This window comes from Eucyclogobius newberryi, unplaced genomic scaffold (assembly GCF_026437365.1).
Source record: "Eucyclogobius newberryi isolate DKJ021-1_F unplaced genomic scaffold, fEucNew1.0.hap1 SCAF_8, whole genome shotgun sequence".
NCBI classification, from domain to species: domain Eukaryota; kingdom Metazoa; phylum Chordata; class Actinopteri; order Gobiiformes; family Gobiidae; genus Eucyclogobius; species Eucyclogobius newberryi.
In genome coordinates this window covers 21,198,798-21,220,162 of record NW_027316500.1, presented here as the reverse complement: position 1 = coordinate 21,220,162, position 21,365 = coordinate 21,198,798, and the positions used below count along the sequence as shown (strand labels likewise).

Genomic DNA, 21,365 nt, shown 5'->3' with positions numbered 1-21,365 from the left:
AGAGGAATTTTTGTCTGACATTAGAAATAAACAGATGTATATTATGTCAATAGCAGAACAAATCCAACTACACAGTCTATTATTCTGGCCAGACAGTGATCCGTGCGTAATCAGAGAAAGGTATTATTGATGGATACGACTTGGTGTTTTGTGGCTTACCCTCTGCGAAGAACCAAACCAAACAGCACTAACAGATGATGAATGATTTCTTGCCATACTGTTGATATGAGGGCCAGCTAAGCTCTCCGCAGTTTCACTTGTTAATGAAATGATTGGCTGCTTTTCGAAAGAAACTGCTAACCATAAATCATTTCCTTTGTGACAAGTAAAGGCTCAAAAATCATACTTTGGCAAAACTGCAGAGAAAAAACTCCATGTGCAAGGTTTTCCCAGGCTGAATGTTGCAGTCACCTCAGCCGGAGCTGTCAGCAATGCTACGTTGTATAATTACTGCAGGTTTGTGTTTATGGGATTCTGCACTGGCAAGTTACATTTTGGCACAACGTTTTATTACTGTTTTAACAATATGATTACAGAGGATTTCACATGGCGTGTTTATGTACTCACATTTTCATAAAGAGCTTGCAGCGTCTCCAGGTCCACAATGCTGTTGTCCATGATGAGAACGGCTGGAAAAGAATAGGATTGTGTAAATATAGAGGAGACAAAATGAATTCGATGATTACTTTACATTGATCCTTTCTTGGAATCTCATTGCAAAGATGGATATAATATCTTCGACATGTTCTCTCACGACTCACTAATCCTTACCAACTTAAACGTGTGAAATGATCAGGGTCGGTCCATGCTACTATGGGCCGTAGGTGGCATAAATAATGATAAAGATGCATTGATTGTTGGGCTGAATCCATTCTGACAATTATGTGTTTAGAGACTTGGTGAATGGAAATGTCTTAATACCAAATCTTAGAGCTCTAAAAAATATTATTCAGGATTTTATATGCAACCCAGCTGAGAATATAAAAGCTTGTTTCAATAAAATTAAGAGATTAGCAACCGACATGGAATAAATATTTGATTGTCTTCTAGATTCCTGTCAGATAAAATCCCTCGACTCAAAGTTAATCTTTGGGTTTTCATAGAAGTCTTGATCAATCTGCGCTTTCATAAAGGAGTCAATTAGATTTTCTTCTGAATTAGAATACAAGATGAGATTAAAAATGGTGTTGATAGTTAGAAGAGAGAGAGTTTGATTTGTAGCAACTGTATTTTGTGCCATCACCAAACAAAAGGTAGATTTGTGTTAATATTAGACCGATGAATGGCTTATGCTTCGTTACTGTTTTAGTTTTATGTAATTCTAAATTTAAAAAAAATGAAAAAAACATGTCTTTCTTCACTAATAACTAATATTATCTAAATTTGTATCTAAAAATCTTTCTAATTTGGGAGCACAAACAACCAATGAGGGAAAGTAACAAAGTAAAAAGTAAAAGTAGGCATCTGTACTTAACTTGAGTAATTTATACAGTGGATATTTTTTACAACCATGTCACTAAATGTAAGTAAAATATATGAATAAAATTAAATAATTTACATTAAATTACCTTTTTTTTTTCAAAGATTAGCACAATGCTTTATCAAAATCACTACATTTGACACTTTTAATAGTTCTCAAAGTCTGTGAACACAACGATTACTTCAAAACATGGATGTGATACTTTTACTTTAACTGTACTGTATCTGTACATTTACTTAAGTGCTTCTGCCACCACTGCGCACTACTCTTGGATATACAGTACCTTCCACCTGACTTACAGTTGTTCAAACATCATTTCCCATCACATGCACTTTTCAGAGCTCAAGGTGGCACAAAGACAAAGGGCATAGTCTCCCTCCAGGGCCCTTGGATAATGTCATGTGCAGCCAGTTACACAGTTTTCACTTGTCATCGTGATAGTAAAACATAAATATGCAGCTCGAAGAAATCTGTCAGGCGCACGGAGATGTGTGTTTGAACTCCTGTGTTTGAATTCCTGGTGTCGCCTTTTTGTCTCGCTGCAAGGACCTGGCGCCCGCGAGCATTAATCCTTTGAAAGTAAATGTTTAAAGACAAACAGAGCCCGAGGGTCTGTGGTGTTGCTGTACGCACAATCTCACGGCCCAGCTCTCCACACCTATGCACTGGAGTGTGTGCTGGGGGTGTCTGAATGACGTTTGATCAGGGCTAAAGGGAATGTCACTGGGTCATGTGTGTGGTATGAATTCATTAATAAGCTCACTGTATTTTATGGACTGCACTCAACAGATGAGTCCTACTTGTTAAGGCGAGACACTGTGGGTGGAACAACGTCTCACAATTAGAGAGGTGAATTTAAAACATCATTGTGTCACGTTTTCATGGAAAAATAAGGCTTTTTATGTGTAAAAATTGCCAAAATCGCACGCCATTGAGACATAAATCGGATAAATTTGATAAAAGCCAGGTTTAACTTTAATTTTGTTCACATATTAGCTACACAAACATTACGGAGAGTTGTTTTTTTCAATCTTTGGTTTGAGTGATTTAATTTTGGTGTTACAACAATAATAAATCAGGCTTGTAATAAGATATCAACAAATTCTGCACTACAATTTCTCACATTTTTCATATAAAAAAGACTGATATTTATGTGAGAAAAATGTATTTTGAGAAAAGTGCCTTTGAAGTTACTATGTCCCATATGCAAGGCGATTCAATTAAATCATCAAATATCTTTAGCTGCAGATTGAACATATTAGTTGTTTCCATATGAAATATTATATGTCCAGAGAAAAAACAAACAAACAAAACAACAACTGTAGAGTCTCGTCTTGGATAAATCTTCCACATCTGTCATTAAAGCCACAATTGTAACCATAATCACTATCAGTTCTTTCCTGGAAACTATTTGACAAAATGAACACAGAACACTAGAAAATTGACAAAATGCAGGCATTTTTGTTCCCTTATGGCATTCATCTTTGTTTTTCAGACTTGTGAAAGTGTTTCGTGATTTGTGCAATCGTTTTTTGGTTAAGTTATTGTTATTGCTACAGTGACTCATCATCAGTACTACTTTTTTCAGCTTCTGTCACATTTAATAGCAAGTACAAGTCCTAAAACACAGATACTTACAAGACTGAACGGTGTCCTCACTGCACTGCTCTGACTGATATATTGGTTTAGCAGCAGAACAATCAGAGGAAAATATGCCAACTGTTCTCGGAGCAATTTAGCTGTCATAAAAACTGACAATGTAAATAAATGATTCATAAGTCGCTTTTCCGTTTCATTTAGAAGGCGTTAAGATGACATCTAGCCTGTTATGGCTCTTTGTCATGAGGACTTATTGCAGTATGAAAAGAGTGAGTCACTGCAATTAAAAGGTTCAGACTAATTTATCTTTTCTTCTGTAAACATGCAGATTATTAAAATTCACCCCAAACCTCAAACATGACATCATTTCCTGGAGAAACTACACTGGGATATTGTTTTATGAATACTTCCCTCTCCACAAAGCTTAGTCCATAAATCAACTTCAATGAGAACAAAACAAGAAGAAAACATTTGGTGAGGTAATTATTTGTTGATAAAGAGCAGGCAGTGCAGGAATGAATATTAAAAGCACTATTTTGTGTTACACGTAGGTCAAAATGTATTTAATGGATGGAGATGCTCCTTTAATAGAGGATTTATTAGGGTAATTTAAATGCTTCATAAAGAATAAGAGTTGATATCAAATTGGGTTCAAAATGGTAAAAATAACTTCTATATAAGTTGTGCTTGGGATTTTCAGATAAATGTTTAGGTTATTGAGTTACTTGTCTGTTTTTGATTTTTATCTGTTTGCATTTACTTCTGACACAGTGGCATAAGTTGTTGGAGTCAGATATCTACCAGGAGTCTGTGATCTCACCGACATGATATCATTCATTTATTTTATTTATTTATACGGGGAAAACCCAATGAGAAAGGTTTTCTTTTTCATGGGTTCTGTTACAATGCAACACAAAATAAACAGCAAACAAACAAACACAGAATACTAAAACACAAATAAAACATTCAATCAAATTAAATGAAGATATGTTTGTTATCTTAAGTTCGGGAGCAGGACCACGCCCCTTTTACGCCCCTTTTACGCCCCTTTTACGCCCTTCCTGTGGCTGCACTATTCAAGCACCAAAACTGCATCCAGTTCTGTATGTTGACTGTATGTACACTCATGTTGTTCATGTTTCTCATAAGTCAATAAACACTTTGCATCTTAGCTGAGGTTGTGGTCTTTGCTACTGAACTAATACATAAAAAAACATTTACACATACAATATGAGATACAATTGTATAAAGCAAAGTTGTTGAAAGCCTTTTTTCCTGTTTCTGTATTGATACGACGGGATTGTAAGATAAATATGTCCTGAGACCTCACACGGTGAATATCTGAACTGATGTGCAATAAACTTAACTGATAAATAATCATGTAAAATGCTAGAGCCTTGTACACAAACAAAAGGCAGTGCTGTTCTCTTCTTGCATCCAGTGATTGCCATTCTACTTTAGAATATAGATCACAGTGAGTTCTGGATTTTTCTCCTGTAATGACCCTTAATATTGAGTGATAAACTGAATTTAGAGCTTTTAAAACTGTTGCTGTAGAATTTGTATAGATTATATCACCATAATCTAGAACTGAGAGAGATCGAGCCTGGATTAACTGTTTTCTACAATTAAGAGGAAATCACGTTTTATTTCTAAAGAAGAATGACAATCTGGCTTTAAGATTATTTAACTTAAAGCCAGCTTGTACAATCAGCGCTGATTGTGTACGATGGTAAAAACTGTCCTAACACTGAAGACGGATGACAGGCCTGATGAGAGAGGCCTCAGAGTGACCTCAGAGTGACCTCAGAGTGACCTCAGAGACAGAAGAAGCACTCTGCACCTGAGTAAAAGTACGGTTACTTTGCAGAGCTACTATAAGTACTACATATCTGAATAGTCATTAAAAATCAGACACTCAAAGATAAGATCTGATTTTTTGTTTGTGTCAATCACTATGTCAAGGGATTTTTAGAGTAATTGTTGTATTTTGAAGACAAAGTTAAATGAATTGCACACACTCTTTCTATCTTTAACATTCTCTTACATTTTTGTCTTGTTACATTACATTTTTGTTGTTGTCAAAACCTGGGCCGGTGTGAACAATCAGAAAGAAATCAGATTACTCTCATCAGATGTAACCGTTATATTATGGAAGGTCGGATATTGATTTTCTTTTGCACATTGTGGTATCCCATATGTAGCTTCCTGCTGTGGCCGATAACTACTAGGTGCAGATAAAATATTTCGATTTTAAAATCCATAACAAGGCCTACAATCTATTTTAATTTGAAGTAAAGCTCACAAATTAACTTTTCACTCATAAACAAACAATAGCAAACATTAAGAATGTATATAGCTGTGATATAAAATAATTTGTTGCATGATTGTGTAAACATAAGACCATTTTTTATTTTCTCAGTGAAAATGGATCTCATCCCTAGTTTACACGACATGACAATAATCTGACAACTTCAGAAATTGATTACATTTTTGTTCAGTCAATAATGCTAATTACTGCAACTACAATAATCCTCCTTTGACCAAAATTATTCATACAGTAATAACACTTTTATTACCGCTCCACCTAGTGTAATAAAAGAAATACTCAAGCTACTAGTATGCAACAAATTACTACTTCTACTATTTGACCACTCCTATTTGTCTTATTTGAGGATTTCTATAAGTGTAATCAAACTTTTTTGTCCATTACTTCTTAATCAACTTGCTTGATATGTCGCTTTAAGAGGGAAAAGCTTTGAGGACGCTACAGACAAAACAGGCTCTCAGTCTCACTGTTTACTGAACGCCGAGGAGCACAGCGCAGGCACGGTCGCTGTGGTCGGCCTTTATTTTGGAGTTGTCTATCCCGCTGCCATATGTGCCACAAGAATCAGGTTTTAAGGGGATCGGTCCCTGTGACAAAGGATGGGAAAAGAGGCTGGGGTGTTTAGACACAGGGGGGAGGGAAGACCGAGGAGCAATCAGAGTGGAACTAAAACAGGAAGACAGTTGGTTCCCATCCACCTCTCCTCCATGACTTCACCTCAGCGCCACGACCGACGAGATGTTGACAACTCATCAAAGGCAGACAGTAATGAAGAACGTGCGATTAGCCCAAATGTGAGAAAGGAAAAACACCAGGAAGGTTTTTCGAAATCCCTTCCAACTTTATGACTAGCGATAAAACAGGACAGGCTTAATCTGAGCCACTGAGATCAGCAATGACCTCAACAATGATCCTATTCAAAATAAGCTGTCCCTTTCGCCGTCCTAAGCAAATACCGTCAAGATGATCCGTACGACAGCACTTCCTAAAGCTATGGAAAATCAGAATCCGCCATGACGCCTCGAGGAAAGCCAAACATATTACAGTGGAGATGTGTCTGAGTGGTTTTGCAGCAAACTGTACTTTAATATTCAGAAAGCAGTGCAAGAGCTGGAAAGGTTGAGAGGTTAAAAAAGTGAATAACAACTCAATAAATGGAAGTGGGTTTGAAATATGAGAAAGTTGAATGGGGTTAAGGACATGTGGTATAAACCTTAACCTCTGTAACGAATGCTGGAAGTCGCATTTGTTACCTTCCACTTGGGGCAGGATCCTGCAGTGACTGAATACTCACGACACAGTAAAGATCATGACAGCTTTAGAGGGAGGTGGACTTCTACTGCCGCACTGAAATCAGCCTTTTACACGGCTATTTAAACACTATTGAGGCCTGAAAATATTCATTAAATACATAATATAACATAATAATCTTCAGGTATGCTTCAGGAACAAGTCATATTCTGCTTACAATACAAAAGATACATTTATCTTGTTCCACTTTCACCTGAAATGTGTGAAAATAATGTGTGTTTAGGGCTGTGCGATCAATCCAAAATTATAGAATCATTTTAAGTCTGGGGGATTCCTCTCTCCGTCAAATCATGTTTGGAACAGTCTTCATATTCAGGAAATTCTTATTGAAGACCATTTGTGTTTGTTTGTAATAATACAAAATTAAATTAAGTTGAAAACTGTGATTGATCAAGATAAAAACATGTGGTGCAGGATGGTCCAATATCAATATCGATATTTGGTCAGATTCTGTGGCCGATAACCGATATATTCTCATACTTAAGTTGAAATAAAGATCAAAAATTCATATTTCACCATACAAATAATAACATAATCTATTTACCTTTGATGTTAAATCATTTGTGGCTTGACTGTGTAAACATACGGCCATATTTTTAGCCTCAAAATTTGATTATATATTGCCCCTCCCAACTTTTGGTCTTAACTCTTAAGAAAATATAATATCTATTGCCCATTGGCTTGTCAAAATAAACTCAAATCAAGATGACATTTTTTATTCACAACATTTGAACTTTTGAACTGTTTTTTTTTTTTTCTTCATTGTTCCATATTTTGTGATGCATTTTTAGATCACATTTCCTCTGAGACTCACCATTATGGATGTCCTTCATGTCCAGATGAATACTAGACATCAAAATGCCCACAGCTTGAGACCGCTTGTTGCTCAATAGCTTCACCACCTGAATCCCGGAAAGGAAAAAAAAAACATGAAAGAAACATTAAAACAAAAAACACACAAGTGCACAAGGCTATGACACACACATAATGTCAGCAAAAACGATACACATTTGCGGGAAGGAAAAGCACCGATGACATGTTTTCAAAGATGTGTTTATTTCCAAATTTGCAGACTGTCATGGAGTTCAGTCATACCTGGTAAACATAATTAAGAAACTGTAGTATTCAGCAGCATTCGGACATTTCCAAAAGACTCAAATGATTAAAACGCTACTCGACATCTAAAAGGGGGTCAGAGTTCCAGCAGTTGACACGGGGCCAGTGTTGTTAGTGGGCATCCGAAAGAGGGGACCATTAGAAACCGCAGCCTGCCTGAGTAAGCAGCCAGTTTGAACATTGGGGAGAGAAAGCGCAGGAAACCCCTGGTCTGCTGCAATCCCGACAAAAAGCTTCCATCCAAACCAAATCATACCGACCACAAGTCTCCCCAACACACAGGAAGTTACATCACCAACGCTCCCCTTCACAAGAAAATGGTACTCTTTCTCCAACCGCACACTCAGTGGACTCTTGAGATGTGATGCAAAGTGACTGGCAACTCGCGTGTTATCTGTCCTGATAGCGCTGCGCTGTGTACTCTACAGCCCATTTATACACATTTAAAGCTCCGCAGTAGTCACCGAGAAAAAACAAAACACAGATGGCTTTGAAGACCGCTAGTTATTATTATTTTTTGTGATGGACAGTTTCATAGAAGGCCTTTAGAGAAAATAAGTGTTTTTCGAAATGTTATACAAGCATGTGTCTTCGGTTTATGCTTCACATTAATTATATGTTCACGTTTGAGATGTTTAGCATTTTGCATGGCTCAGTTTGAGGCGAATGTCAGAGCTATGTAGAGTCAGGGATGTACAGTTTGGATGAGATGGAACAAAAGAAGCAAATAAATATGAAAACGTGTGTGAATTTAAAGTAGTATGGCACAATGGCAGAGTCCTAAGCAATAACCGGTGACACATCAACCTGGACAGACTGAAAAGGCGATAAATCAATGTGTTGAGGAAAATAAATAAGTGAAGAAGTCTCAGTCTCTACCCTGCGACAAGTTGGCCACTGTCCAGGGTGTACCCCGCCTAAGGCCCGAAGTCACTGGGATAGGCTCCAGTCACCCGCGACCCCGAAAGGGAACAAGCGGTAGAAAATGGATGGATGGAAGTCTCAGTCTCTGCTGATGGTTAAAGGTGCCATAACATGCTTTTTTTCACGTTTCGTAGTCTATCCTAAGTGTATAATTGATAATAATAAGGGTTGTGCATCACCCTTAACATAATAGTTAAGAAATTTCACCCAGACCTTGGACCCCCTCACCAACCCGGAAATGCAGACGGCTTGGTTTGATATTCGCCCCCACCCTTGCGAAGAGCGATCTGGCTCCCCCACCCAACCCGTGACGTAGTCTCAGAGCGCGTGTGTGCCCCGCCCACCCGTGACGTAGTCTCAGAGCGCGTGTGTGCCCCGTCCACCCGTGACGTAGCCCCACAGCTGTCTGCTCCGCGCTGCGCTGCTCCTGCCGCGCGACTGAGTGAGAAACGATAGAACTTCAGATCAACACTACATATATATATATATATATATATATATATATATATATATATATATATATATATATATATATATATATATATATACATATATATATATATCCATCGCGCTCTTATTTCCTGGTTTTTCGGTATCGGATAGAACTTCTCTCCGTTTATTTTTCCGGTTGCTGCATCAACTGCCACATCAACCTTCACCATTGTAATAATAGTAAAGAGTGCGATATCATTAATGACATTTTGGGCCTCTTTGAGCCGTGTTTCCTCGTAAATCGAAGCAGAAAAACTCCGGGGCTTGTAGGGAGACACGAGCAGCGCGGAGCCGGGGGGAAGGGTGCGGGAGGAGGCAGGCGGGAGGCGGGTGGAGAGGGGGGAGGGTGAGGGGGGATGATGACGCGTGCCTGGGGTTATGACGCGGTCCTGTAGACACCCCCGTCAGTTTGGAGATTCGAGGAAAGGAGATAGTCTGTAATATAGCTAAACACTGCGAGAATCAATCAAAAAAACACTCTGGGTACATATATGAAGCACAAATAGCAATGTAAGAAGGTTAAAAGCTCTGAAAAGTTGATTTTGCATGTTATGGAACCTTTAAATAAAAGAGCCTAAAAACTGAGGAATCTTCTGGAAAGGTGGTGCTGGGGTGGAGGAGGGCTGCGGGAGGAGGAGCAGAGGTGTAAATCATGTTGTCTGAGCGCTGATAGGCTGACGCTGAGGAAGGGGCGGGGCAGTTGTATGAGCGTGTGGCACAGAGGTATGAGTTCGGTTCTCCAATATTAAAGGCCAGTCTATGCCCGGTGTGGATATTGCCATGAGAAGATGAATGGGTGAATTATGAGTTCTCTCTGGGCAGTATTTAACTTGCTCACCTTGAAAGAATACTGTAAACTCAAATCCGAAAGTACAATCAAAAATGACCATAGAAGCTGAAGCAAGTTGTGTCCAGTTGGTGTGGGAAAATTGTCCAAGTGACAACTTCAGTGTCAAGGACAGTCTGAACTGTAGCATTATTGTGACATATTCTGACGCAAGGAAGCTCCAAGAAATAAATACAATGCAACTACTTCTGTATTCAACGTTCAAGTCTTTGCAACCTTCTACTTTTTGGTAAATGTTGCTCAAATTCCCACTAACTGCAAGACTCTGGTCTGAATTCGCATCAGTCTATGAGGGGAATATCAGCTCTCACTGTGGTCCGTGCTCCAGCGGGCCTCGTCTGCATACAGATTTTGGCACATACGAAATGAGAAATGAAGCATCACCATCGTACATGTAGGTTTTCACAGTTTGGGATCATTGGATTTGGGTTCGTTGCTGAGGAGATTTTCCCATCAGCGTGTGTCGAAAAGTAGCTTTTTGTTTCGGGAAATACTATACAATGATTCCACTGGGTTTTAATTAAAAGGGGAAACACTCTTCCCTGGTGCTACATCATCTACGCTTTAGAGACATAACTACAGCCAAAAGCACATCAGCAAAAATGTTGTGGACTGGAAGAGTTTAAGATGTGCCCTGTATATCTGATGCTTGACATGCCTGATTGATAGAGTGACACAAAGGCCACTGTGGAGGGAAATGATCGGACTATTAAAGAAAGTCATACAGAAAGCACAATGGGATAAAACACAGATCCAGGCCTGGTCCCGTCTCTCTGCTCTGCCCTCTCTGCACTCTTCACCATCATGAGGTTTCCTCACCGCACGCGAGCTGTTGGCTCAGGGCCCACGCAGAGTCCCAGGGGAATCGGGCGGGAGCCAGAGCTCACACCACATAATAACTGTCTGGCTGAAACAGTTTCTCCTGTCACTCACAGACACTGGGCAACTGACAGTGAGGAGGGCTGGAAACTATAGAGGATAGGGCCATCTTTACCTGTGGCTCACATTGTCACACCACATACCTGTTTGGCCTTGGTCTTGCTGATGGTGTCTGAAATAGGCTTTTTCTTCTCCTTTACAGCACTTTTTGAAAAAAGTTCCACAAATTCATCAAAGTCCACAGACGGTTCTTCAATTTTCCCCCACACCAACATGTCATTTTGCCTGGAGATCAAATAAAGTGGAACAATATTTAAAATGTACATTTAGTTTTGAAAATAAAAAGCATACGTTCATAAATAACTATGATGTGAATGTGTTATATTTCTTCTTTTGCACTTGTTTATGGTTTACTCAAATGGTATGATTCTCAAGAAAAATGCTCAGCACTTGACAAATCTCTTATCCGTTAAATTATATTTAGATTGCCGTATCAAGTTCCTTGCTTGAGAGTGAATCAGGCAATCTATTCGTAGCTGCATGTTGGACTACAATTTTCCAAGCCTTATTAAGGAAAAGAAAAACCTGGTTCAAGTCAATCCACTTTCTTCCACAAAGCCTGGACTGCATCACTTTCATTTTCCACAAGGTTAAGCATCTCTATTGTCGTCACAGCACGCGTCTGATCTTAACTCTTCCTCCTCTACTGTCTGCTCATACCTGTGTACAAACAATGCCTGTCCATCTGCACTTACTTTTTAGCTTGCAGCTGGATGCGTGTCCAGTACAGCGGCTTCATGGGCTTGGGGGGCTCAATTATAGCCTTGGCAGGCGCAGCTTCCTGGAGAAATATCGAGGGCATGGGTCCTGGGGGAGGCGGAGGACCGAAGCCGGGGGTTGGTGGACCCATCCCGGGTGGAGGAGGCGGTGGAGGGGGTCCAAAACCAGGAGGAGGAGGAGGTGGAGGCGGTGGTCCCATACCAGGAAGAGGAGGAGGCGGCGGTGGTCCCATACCAGGAGGAAGAGGAGGAGGAGGAGGAGGCGGTGGTGGTGGTGGTGGTCCCATACCAGGAGGGAGAGGAGGAGGAGGCGGTGGTGGTGGTGGTCCCATACCAGGAGGGAGAGGAGGAGGAGGCGGTGGTGGTGGTCTGCTGGCACTGCTTTGTTGCTTCTTCTGGCAGACACTGCACACCGGGCAGTCCACAGAGCTGCTCGCTGAGGCTGGCCTCGGGGCAGATTTTGGAGCTGATCCCTGGCTCATAATCAAACTGTCAGCTCTTGATCGCTCTTTGGTGGGCGAGGTCTGGACACATACATCTTGGCTTTTCCCCGCTGCTCTCTCTGTCACCTGTGAGGCCTTCTGCAGAACGCCAATGCCTAAAGAGTCAACCAAATGATCTGTCTTTTTTGCCGAGGCGCCCTGCTGGCCCTGCTGGCCCTGCTGGTCCTGCAGCGCATCAATCTTGATCCGCAGGTCACTGATGGTGCGTTCCAGCTGAACTACCAGAAGACCTTCATCCTCTGAGGAAAATTGTCCTGATTTCAACCTGCTGGATTCTGTCTGTCAGCAAACAGAAAAGAAAAATCACAAATCGTTTTAGATTTTTATTTTTTTCCGAGTATGCGTCTAAACTACTTTCTAAACTTAAACCCTTCTTGCAAAAGGCGATGAGCCTTAAAGCATTAGAGCAGGCTAGTAGGTCACAGTCACAACATATATGCTCAATAAACTATATTTTATAACAGAACTGTAAAAGAGCCACAACTGAGGGACAGTCCAAAGATCTAAAGTGGAGTGAACACAGTGCATTGTGTCTAGACTCGTCAGAGCGCTGGCTCCAGTCTGGTTACATCAGGATGAGGGGATACTTAGAGATTTGACCCCGAGACACTGAGTCTGGCTGGGCCCCACGTGGGGAGGGTCTGTAAACCTACATTCACATGTAGTGGTCACATCTTTGAATTTTACAGTGCGCACTATGGCTTCACTTTTTTATTTATTTTGTTGAGGAAGTAAAGTGTTCCACTTTGAAATGGAAAGCCAGGACAAGTCTGACCTCTGCTGGACAAAGTACACTTCACGTCAATCTGAGCAAGGATGAAATACTGAAGGATGAAGCGGCTACATTCCATTAAAAATAAAAGTAGATATAAGATATAAAAGATAGAAAAAAATGAAAAAAAAATGCCCAGATTTCTCTATCTATTCCAGACCTGGACAGTCAATCCACTAGATACATCAAAACTAAATGAGGAAAAAGAGTGTAATTTTATTTTGACGTACAAGGAATGGGAATGGAGAACCACAAAGTCCCATATTTGGAGGGAATTCTGTTGGAAGAATGTGACCCGTTATTACAACACCATGACAAAGTTCTCACTATTCACAGGGAGGGGCTGTATGTTGAAGAAACTGTGGTTGCCGGGGAGGCACATCATTATTATGTGTCCTGGGAGTGTCTACAAGTAGTGGTCACAACAATAAATTAAAAAGGCACTGAAGACTGCTTTTGACACCAGCATCCCACTTAAACATTAGAGTATATATTTGAGCCTCAAAAACATGGACAACATAAATGGAGACATTTGGAACACACTTCTGGCAACACAAAAAAACTGATGTCGACGATAAAGACATAAGATAAGATAAGATATTCCTTTATGAACTGACTCACTAACTTACATACTGAAAATGGAGAAAATCACACACAGAACCCAAAAATTCAAAAAGAAAAGAAAAAGAAAACAATTAAGAAACAGGGCTAAAATGGAAAAAAAAAAAATCCTCTCTCTCTTTGGTCTTATTTACCTATATTCTTATTTTCAATTTTACCCAACAAAAACAAATATTGCATCCCCACAGTCCAGCACATTGGAGTTAGGAGTGGACAGCGCTCTCACCGGAGAGGGCAGAGCTGCTGAGGGCTTGGCAGGTGATGTCTGATGCAGAGTGTGCCTGGAGGTTGTGACTCTGCCAGTGCTTCTGCCTCCATACTGCTCCCATATATGAGAGGACACAGGCAGTCCCAGAGAGGCCCAGGTGTACAGCTGCTCCTCCTACAAACACAGAAGAAAGAAGTCTCAAACGTGTCAGAAATAGTTTGTGTACTTTCACCACTGATCAGGGATTTGTTTGCCAAGAGAATGTCAAATATGGGAGCACTTGAAGTTGATTTGATTGGATGGAGTGGCGCGTGGTCCACACATTGTTTGGCACAACGCTGCCATCTAGTGTTGAACAGTCAAACATCACAGTGCATAATTGAGACGTCTGAAGAGCATCTCCCAGAGCTTTTCTAACAAATCAAGTCATCCAACTATTCCAATGCAATTAGCAAAATACATCACTTTTTAGACACTATTCCTTACTGTGCCGAGGGGATATGAAGACATGTATATGACAACATAAAGTGACATTATTCAAGATATATGACTATCTGAGGACAGAGGAGCGGCCAAACCACAATTATTTACTCTCAAGAAAGATAGAAGATATACAGAAGCATACAAGTTATATCTGGTCAGGTAGAATGATACAGTCCTCCAGGCCGTGCTGCTTGCTAAGGTGCAGAAAGGGCAGAAAACTGTGCTACTGTAATTCTGTGTCCAATGGAGTCAGAGAGAGCTCTGTGCTGGAGAAGAGCAGCCAGAGCACAAGGCACGTGGAGCTGTTACATAACTTGGTCAGCAGATGGTCTACGCAATCACTCATGTGTGTATGTTTGTGTGTGAGTGCTTTTGTGTGGGACAGAATGTTGGAGGGACCTACCATTAAGCCAACGAGGCAATAAATAACCACAAATACATAGACTCTAAGTGCATGCTACTGTTGCAGCTCTGTATGAACTACACAAACTCAACACAAATAGATTTCTACAATGTTCACTCAGTGCTTCAGGGTGTAATATTAGTCAAACAAAGTGGGTACTTTTACTTTTCATCTCATGGACTGACAGCATTGTGGGCAAATGTCCCTTTCCCTTCTGAAATTAAACACAGTCTTTAGTAAAGTACTGTGAACTTTTAGTAAATATGAAGCATAAGGCTGGTCTGTGTATTTTGTGATGTGAACTTTGGCAGTTTATGGAAGACAATAGATGAGATGCACATGTCAGATGTGATGCAATTGTTTGTATGCACCAAAATATGGATACTTTAAAGGTGCATGATGTAACTTAGTTACAGGGTCTGCCACGTGCTATAAAAATTGTGTTGTTTTTGGCATTAGACATATTTATCTTGCTTTAAATTAAATACGGGTGTTTTTATTGCCTTGAAAAAGTGGGCTCTCTCAACAAATATGACCTGGAACTGGGCATGGGGGAGTCACCTGCTTGTCTCCATAGAGATATATACATTTATACAATCCAGCAAAGCAATAGCATCTCCATGGAGACTTGTTGTTGTAATTAAGTACATGTTTAGCCTTGTAACTTGAGTTCAAATTTCCAGTACGGTTTCCTCATTCTCACAGTCTTTGTACTGCTACAGATGCATTGTGACATTTTTCTGCTTCACAAATGTGACAGAATGTCCTGGCATGTCCTAACGCATGCTAACATGAGACCAGAGCAGCACATTAGTGGAGTGGACCACATGAATATTTCAGAGCTGTCGGATTACATTGTTGCTTTTTTGCGCAGTGATGGTGAAAGCGTGTGAATTTTAAACTCCTGCTCGCCTACACACAACCTAAAGTGTCTAAAATCTGGTGTCAAAGTGAAGGGAGTCTTACATAGAAGAGCACTGAGGTTGGCGATGTGGCCCCCTGGTTGAACTCTCCGTTGCTGTCACTGAAGGGTTGGAGTAAGCCCATGGCCAACATCCTCTGACACAGACTCTTTGCTTCTTGGCCCGTGCAGCCCTCTCCCTGCTGCAAACTCACCCTCTCCAGCAAGGTCTGGCCTGAGGGAAATACACAGAAAAGTATCACAGGAAGTCAGACAACATGAAACTTTTTATTTTTCCATTGAAGGACATCATTTACAACATCTACATCTGATTAAAAGGTGCGTGTCTGTTTTGTCGCCATCTTTATTTAAACATGTTTGGGATGTGATAATTAAACACCCCCGTCTTCACACCAAGTACATGCATTGTCAGGAGACATGGTGTTAATTAGGCTGTGTCAAAGTTACAGTAGTGCAAGGGGAAAGTGCAGTAATGTGCGCGCGTGGGTGTGTTTAAAAAAAAAGACTTTTAGATTTTAAGATGTGAGAACCATTGGTTGGACTAAATCTTTCTTCTGTGTTTTTTTCTCTCTCAAAGAATTACTTCACCGCTATTACTGGGATGACTACTACTACTACTAATACTACAATACATCAGCTTCTACAACAATACTTACTACTATCATTGTAATTCCTATTGGTCCTCCTTAGTGCCATCAATTCTACATTTTTTACCTAGGGCAATGTTCCTTTTGTTCCTGCATAATATTTAAATAAAATTGCATGTATTGTTGCTCTAATGCACCAGAGAATCAACGTCTCTGTTGTGGTCATAAGGTCAGCCAGACAAAATGTGAATGGATGTCACATCATGACTCATTTGGATCAAACAGATGAGCTGCCATGAGAGTTTAACGTCTAACACTGCACATAGGAGACTAGTGTGTGTGGAGGTATTTATGATATCACGGGAACTAAAATCTGTATCACACTCAATTCATGGGAACTGCCCTTAAAAACTGATCCCCACGATGACATGTTTTATCATTAAATCAACATGGTTTGAAGTTAAGATACGGGTTAATTAGATTAGTGCTAGGGTTTAAGTTAAGGTTAAGCAAGAAGTGCTTTAAAATATGTAATGTAATTGACTTTTATGAGCTTTTAATTATGTTATATAAAAATACATGCTTACTCAAAGTTACATTTTGATTGATTCGTGCATGCTTGAAGTCTAATTTCAGTTTCAGCCTTCCCCCATCACCTTCCATTGTTTATTTTATCTATTTGATTGTAACAAGAATGTTTCCTCAGCTCATGTTAAACACCACAACATTTTAGCGTGGGCAAATTCACAATGTTCGACCCGAATAGGGCTTTTACATAAAAACACAGTCACAAAAAATACAAAGTAATACAAAAGACAATACACATCATTAATTCAAAAATGGCTCATTTGAAAAGGACCCAGTTTGTTTCTCCCTTCAGTTCTACAGGTAAAGACTTCTCTGTACTTACTTTAGAATTGGCATGATCAGACTCTTGGTCATACTTGAAGTGTTACAAACTCTCTCGCCTCCAATGGGCCTCCCATGAGATCATGGGTGAATGAATGTGAGAGTGAATGGCTGTCTGTGTCTCCATGTCGCTGTGTCAACCCAGGCGCAACAATAAAACATTCAAATAATAATCTGCTGCTTGCCAAGTTGAAGCGGGGCATCTCAGTTTTGAACAGGAAGTCAACTGAACTCTATTCTTATGTCATTTGACATCAATATAATGGTTTAAAATGCACACAATGTGAAATAATCATCTGTAAACTATAGTTTGATAATAAATAGCTCCAAAAAAAGGACAGTATGTCTTCTTTAAGGTTAGGATCAGTGTCCAGGAAATGAATGAAAATCAAATGTCTCCAAAAAGCATGGAAACCCAAACATGTTAGCGTGTGCTTGAGCCTGTGGATGAGGCCAGAGCTTCTGTTGTCATTCCCATCTTTATGAGCTCAGGTTCAGACAGAGGAGAGAAGCTGAGCCCTCACAGTCACTACAACAGAGCGGACCACACAGAGCCATTGTGACGTTCAGGGCTTTTGTTCTGCACACTCCACTGTGACTCAACTGTGTCATCATGCTTTTTCAAATGCATTTGCTCTTCCATCACATCTTCCAACCCTGCTGCGTTCATTTGTGCAATATGACAATGTGAGTTCATTATGAGTCAAATCAACATGCAGTTACACTAATCACCAAACATTATCTCACTGCATAATGACCCAATCTCAACTACAGTACAAAACGCCAGCAGACAAATTATGGCACAAGTGGGATTCTCTACTGGCATGTGATAAACTACTATTTAAATAGCAAGGATTTCAGATACTACGTAAAGGTCAGCAGGACAGCATAAGGCTAAATTAGTTCATTTCAGTCATTTGATTTGAAGTTCACTATAATAACTTTTCATCTGGACTTGTGTATCTTAATAATCCAAGCATAATTGTGAATCAGTTAGTGCAGGAAAGACATTCATGAGTCTGGAATTAGACACACACATGGAACTTCATGGTTCAATATTCCACGGATGTGTAGCATAGTCAGTCTTAAATAAAACAGAAAAGTAAAATAGTCACGCCTACTTTCAACATGATGATCGTGTTGTGGTGATAAAAGCTAAATTCTAAAAAAAGCCCTGAGTTAACTTAATGATACATTCACATTTGATCCACACTTGAACACTGAATGTTCACAAAGAGACGCTAATAGCCTTGTTGTGCTAATAGCCTTGTTGTGCTAATCATAAAGAAGATAATAATTGCGATGACTTCACATGGAAGTAGATCCATGTCCCTTCAAATACAAGAAAAGTGCAATGACCTCTGTGATAGCCCAGTTTTACGTAATGATGCACCCAGACCACAAAAGAAGGGATCCTTGTCTACTAGCACAGGTTTTACTAATGTTTAGTGTTTTCAACTTCCCTAAGCAGCACACTTAAAATAAATACTCAATAATATAATATATATATATAATATAATATAATAAATAAGTTATCGCGTTAGGGTTAGCGTCTAGGCTATAACTTAGCCTACAAAACAGCTATATTTGTTGTAGCCTAAATATATAGGCTGCAACAATGTTTGAACTAATTGTAACTAGTCCAGTATTTTTAAAAAAAGTCATAATCGTAATTTGAAGCGCAATCCTTCTCAGGTCAATGGCCATAAGTCAGAAATATATTATAACAGTCTTTACTACTTTGGTTCTTGAATTGTTAAGGGCAAAGTGAAGATGTTATACGTGTATTATTGTATCCAATGAAGTGTAAAATATATATTATTACAGTAGTCATTTACAAAGCTTTGACTCACCTGAGAAGACGTCCAGGTAGGGCGTTGGGGTGTTGGAGGCCTGCCGGACATACTGTGCTCTCCTAGACCCCAGTGTCCAGTACGTCCCAGCTGTGAACACCTTGCCTTGTGTCTCCTGCTCCTCTGCTTTGACCCTGCCGTTAGGCTTGATGCCCAGCTCATCCAGGTCTGCTGCCCATTCTGCAGCACTCAAAGGTCCAGCGATGGAAGAAGACCTCTGCTTGCGTTTTCGCTCCCCTGAACTGGCCTCCTGGGTTGCGGGTCCCTTTCTGGACACGTTGGGGCTGGTTAAAGGAGAACTAATGGGAGAGGTGAGCTGTCTTGTGGTGGTCTTCACATACGAGGGGTGCACAGGGGGGTAGAGTTTGACTGTGGAGCTTCTTCTTCTTGGCTGTGAATCTGTGTTGAGTTGATTGGAAGACATGCTATTCTTTCTGCTTTTGAGTGACAGGAAGTTTTGTTTCCTAAGTTCCTCCTCCTCTGCTCTCTCCATTGACAGGTCCGTGCTGCTTATACTTTTCTGACCACGGAGCGGCCCTGCACCTACTACAACCCCGGCATCCAGGTAAATATTTGGAATGCACATATTGCTCGTTAGGCCTGGACTTGCTTGAACCGGGCTCTCCAGCTCGTCCTGGGGCTCCTCCGCACTCTCATATGACGTCGTGGTGCCTGTAGTGTCTGGAAAACTATATGTGCTGTTAGTTTTGGGGAAAACGCTTCCGTTGCTTTGTTCTGTCGACTGTCCACTCTCACCAGACGAATCTCTGGACATTGGGATTCCCTGGTTTGTCTCTGAGTTCTTTGCTACACTTGTTGGAATTAAAGCCTGTTTATTCTCGCTCCATGTGTCTTTGCTCTCAGCGGTTGACCTTTGGGAGTACTGAGTGACCATCAGCTCTAGCAACGCCTCGGTTTCGACGCACTGCTGTCTTATGGTCATTTGGATGTCCGTTAAAAGATCTTCATTGTCTGCCGCCGCTGAGTGATAGCTGTACAGGTCAACGTCTGATCCCGAGCTTGTTTTGTGTCCAGACTGCTCCCCGTTTGAGGTGAAATTGCTTGGATCCCCTTCATAATCTGACAACAAACCAATATCATCCACAGATGGGCTATCCTTCACTTTCTGTTCTTCCAATACGTCTCCTTTAGAGGATCTTTTAGTTTTTGCCTTTTTGATCTTCATGTTGGAAAATACCGAGCTCTTTGAATCTGACTTTGCTTTCTTCTTGCTCTCGGCTTTTTTTGATTTCTTGTCCACGTCTCTGTCATCAGCGTCTCCGTCACACTGAGTATCCCCCGTTACTCCGCCACCTGCCTTTTTCTGTTTCGCCTCCTGATTGCCCATATTCCTGAACAGGCGCACACCCTTGGCTAACAAGCTCGGCTGCTGTGGCTGGGCATGCTGCTCGTCTTCCTGGGCTGCTGCTGCTGCTACTGCTACTCCTCCTCGGCTGTTCTTTCTGTCCGATTTGTCCACGCCGCTTAATCCCTGCTGCTTAGCCAACTCTGTCAGATGTGATGCTGATGCTGGGGATGCTGTGGGGAGTGGGAGGAGACAAGTGTTGGCTCCGCCGTTCACCCGCCCGCCCTGCTTACTCATTCTCTCGTGGGCTTGTTTTGGCCCCTCCTCTCCCTTGCATAACGGGCTGCTGTTGGAGCGCGTTAGGCACTGATGCTCGGAAGGCTCTGGAGGGGAAGTCATTTGTGGCGCAGGGTGTTGGTGTTCTAAGATGCATTGCTGTTGTTGCTGCTGGAGAGTGTGCTGCTGTCGGCGGAGGATGTTGGTGACACTGCTCTTGCGCCTGCCTTTAAACGTTGAAGTGAAAAAACTCTCTTTGAGGAATGGCACTTGTGTCTCCACCGTCTTGATAGTCTGCATTTTGACATCTAGGGGAAAGACAGGCATTCGCATAAGTAAAAAGAATAAAGAGGATTTTTAGTTAAGACTCACGAGGTTACAGCATGTAACAAAGAATCATCCTCATATGATTCAATGATTTGTTTTATTTTATTTTCTATTTAATCTTTTGTATTATCTGGACTGCTGTTATGTAATGTAAACAGTACACTGCATTCTTGCATAAGTAGCAAGAGCATGTCAATAAATTGCTATATTCCAGAAAAGTCAACACCATAGAATTAATAGACATACAGTGAATAAAGATTTCGTTATTATCATGTTTTAATGAAGCTCACTATATATTATTCTAGTTAACCATGAAAAAAATACTTTTCCGTCTAAACTAGTTCAACTGCTGAACCACAGAACAAAATATATAGACAAATTTGCCAATGGTTTCTGGTTTAAACAGATTGTTTAATCATTTAATAATTTATGTAGACAT

General features: G+C 40.6%; 1 protein-coding gene across 1 annotated transcript in view; it reads right to left on the bottom strand.

Annotated features, from left to right (window-relative positions):
• The window catches only part of fmn2a (formin 2a), a 45,610-nt gene extending 24,696 nt beyond the window's left edge, over nt 1-20,914 (bottom strand). The window contains exons 1-7 of the mRNA XM_072436486.1: nt 19,018-20,914; nt 15,713-15,882; nt 13,879-14,034; nt 11,733-12,538; nt 11,121-11,262; nt 7,534-7,621; nt 568-629 (exon numbers count right to left, since the gene is read on the bottom strand). Of these exons, the coding sequence (XP_072292587.1) occupies nt 568-629; nt 7,534-7,621; nt 11,121-11,262; nt 11,733-12,538; nt 13,879-14,034; nt 15,713-15,882; nt 19,018-20,899 (3,306 nt within the window). The 5' untranslated portion in view covers nt 20,900-20,914. The remainder of the gene's footprint in view (nt 1-567; nt 630-7,533; nt 7,622-11,120; nt 11,263-11,732; nt 12,539-13,878; nt 14,035-15,712; nt 15,883-19,017) is intronic.
• Nucleotides 20,915-21,365: the final 451 nt, after the last annotated feature.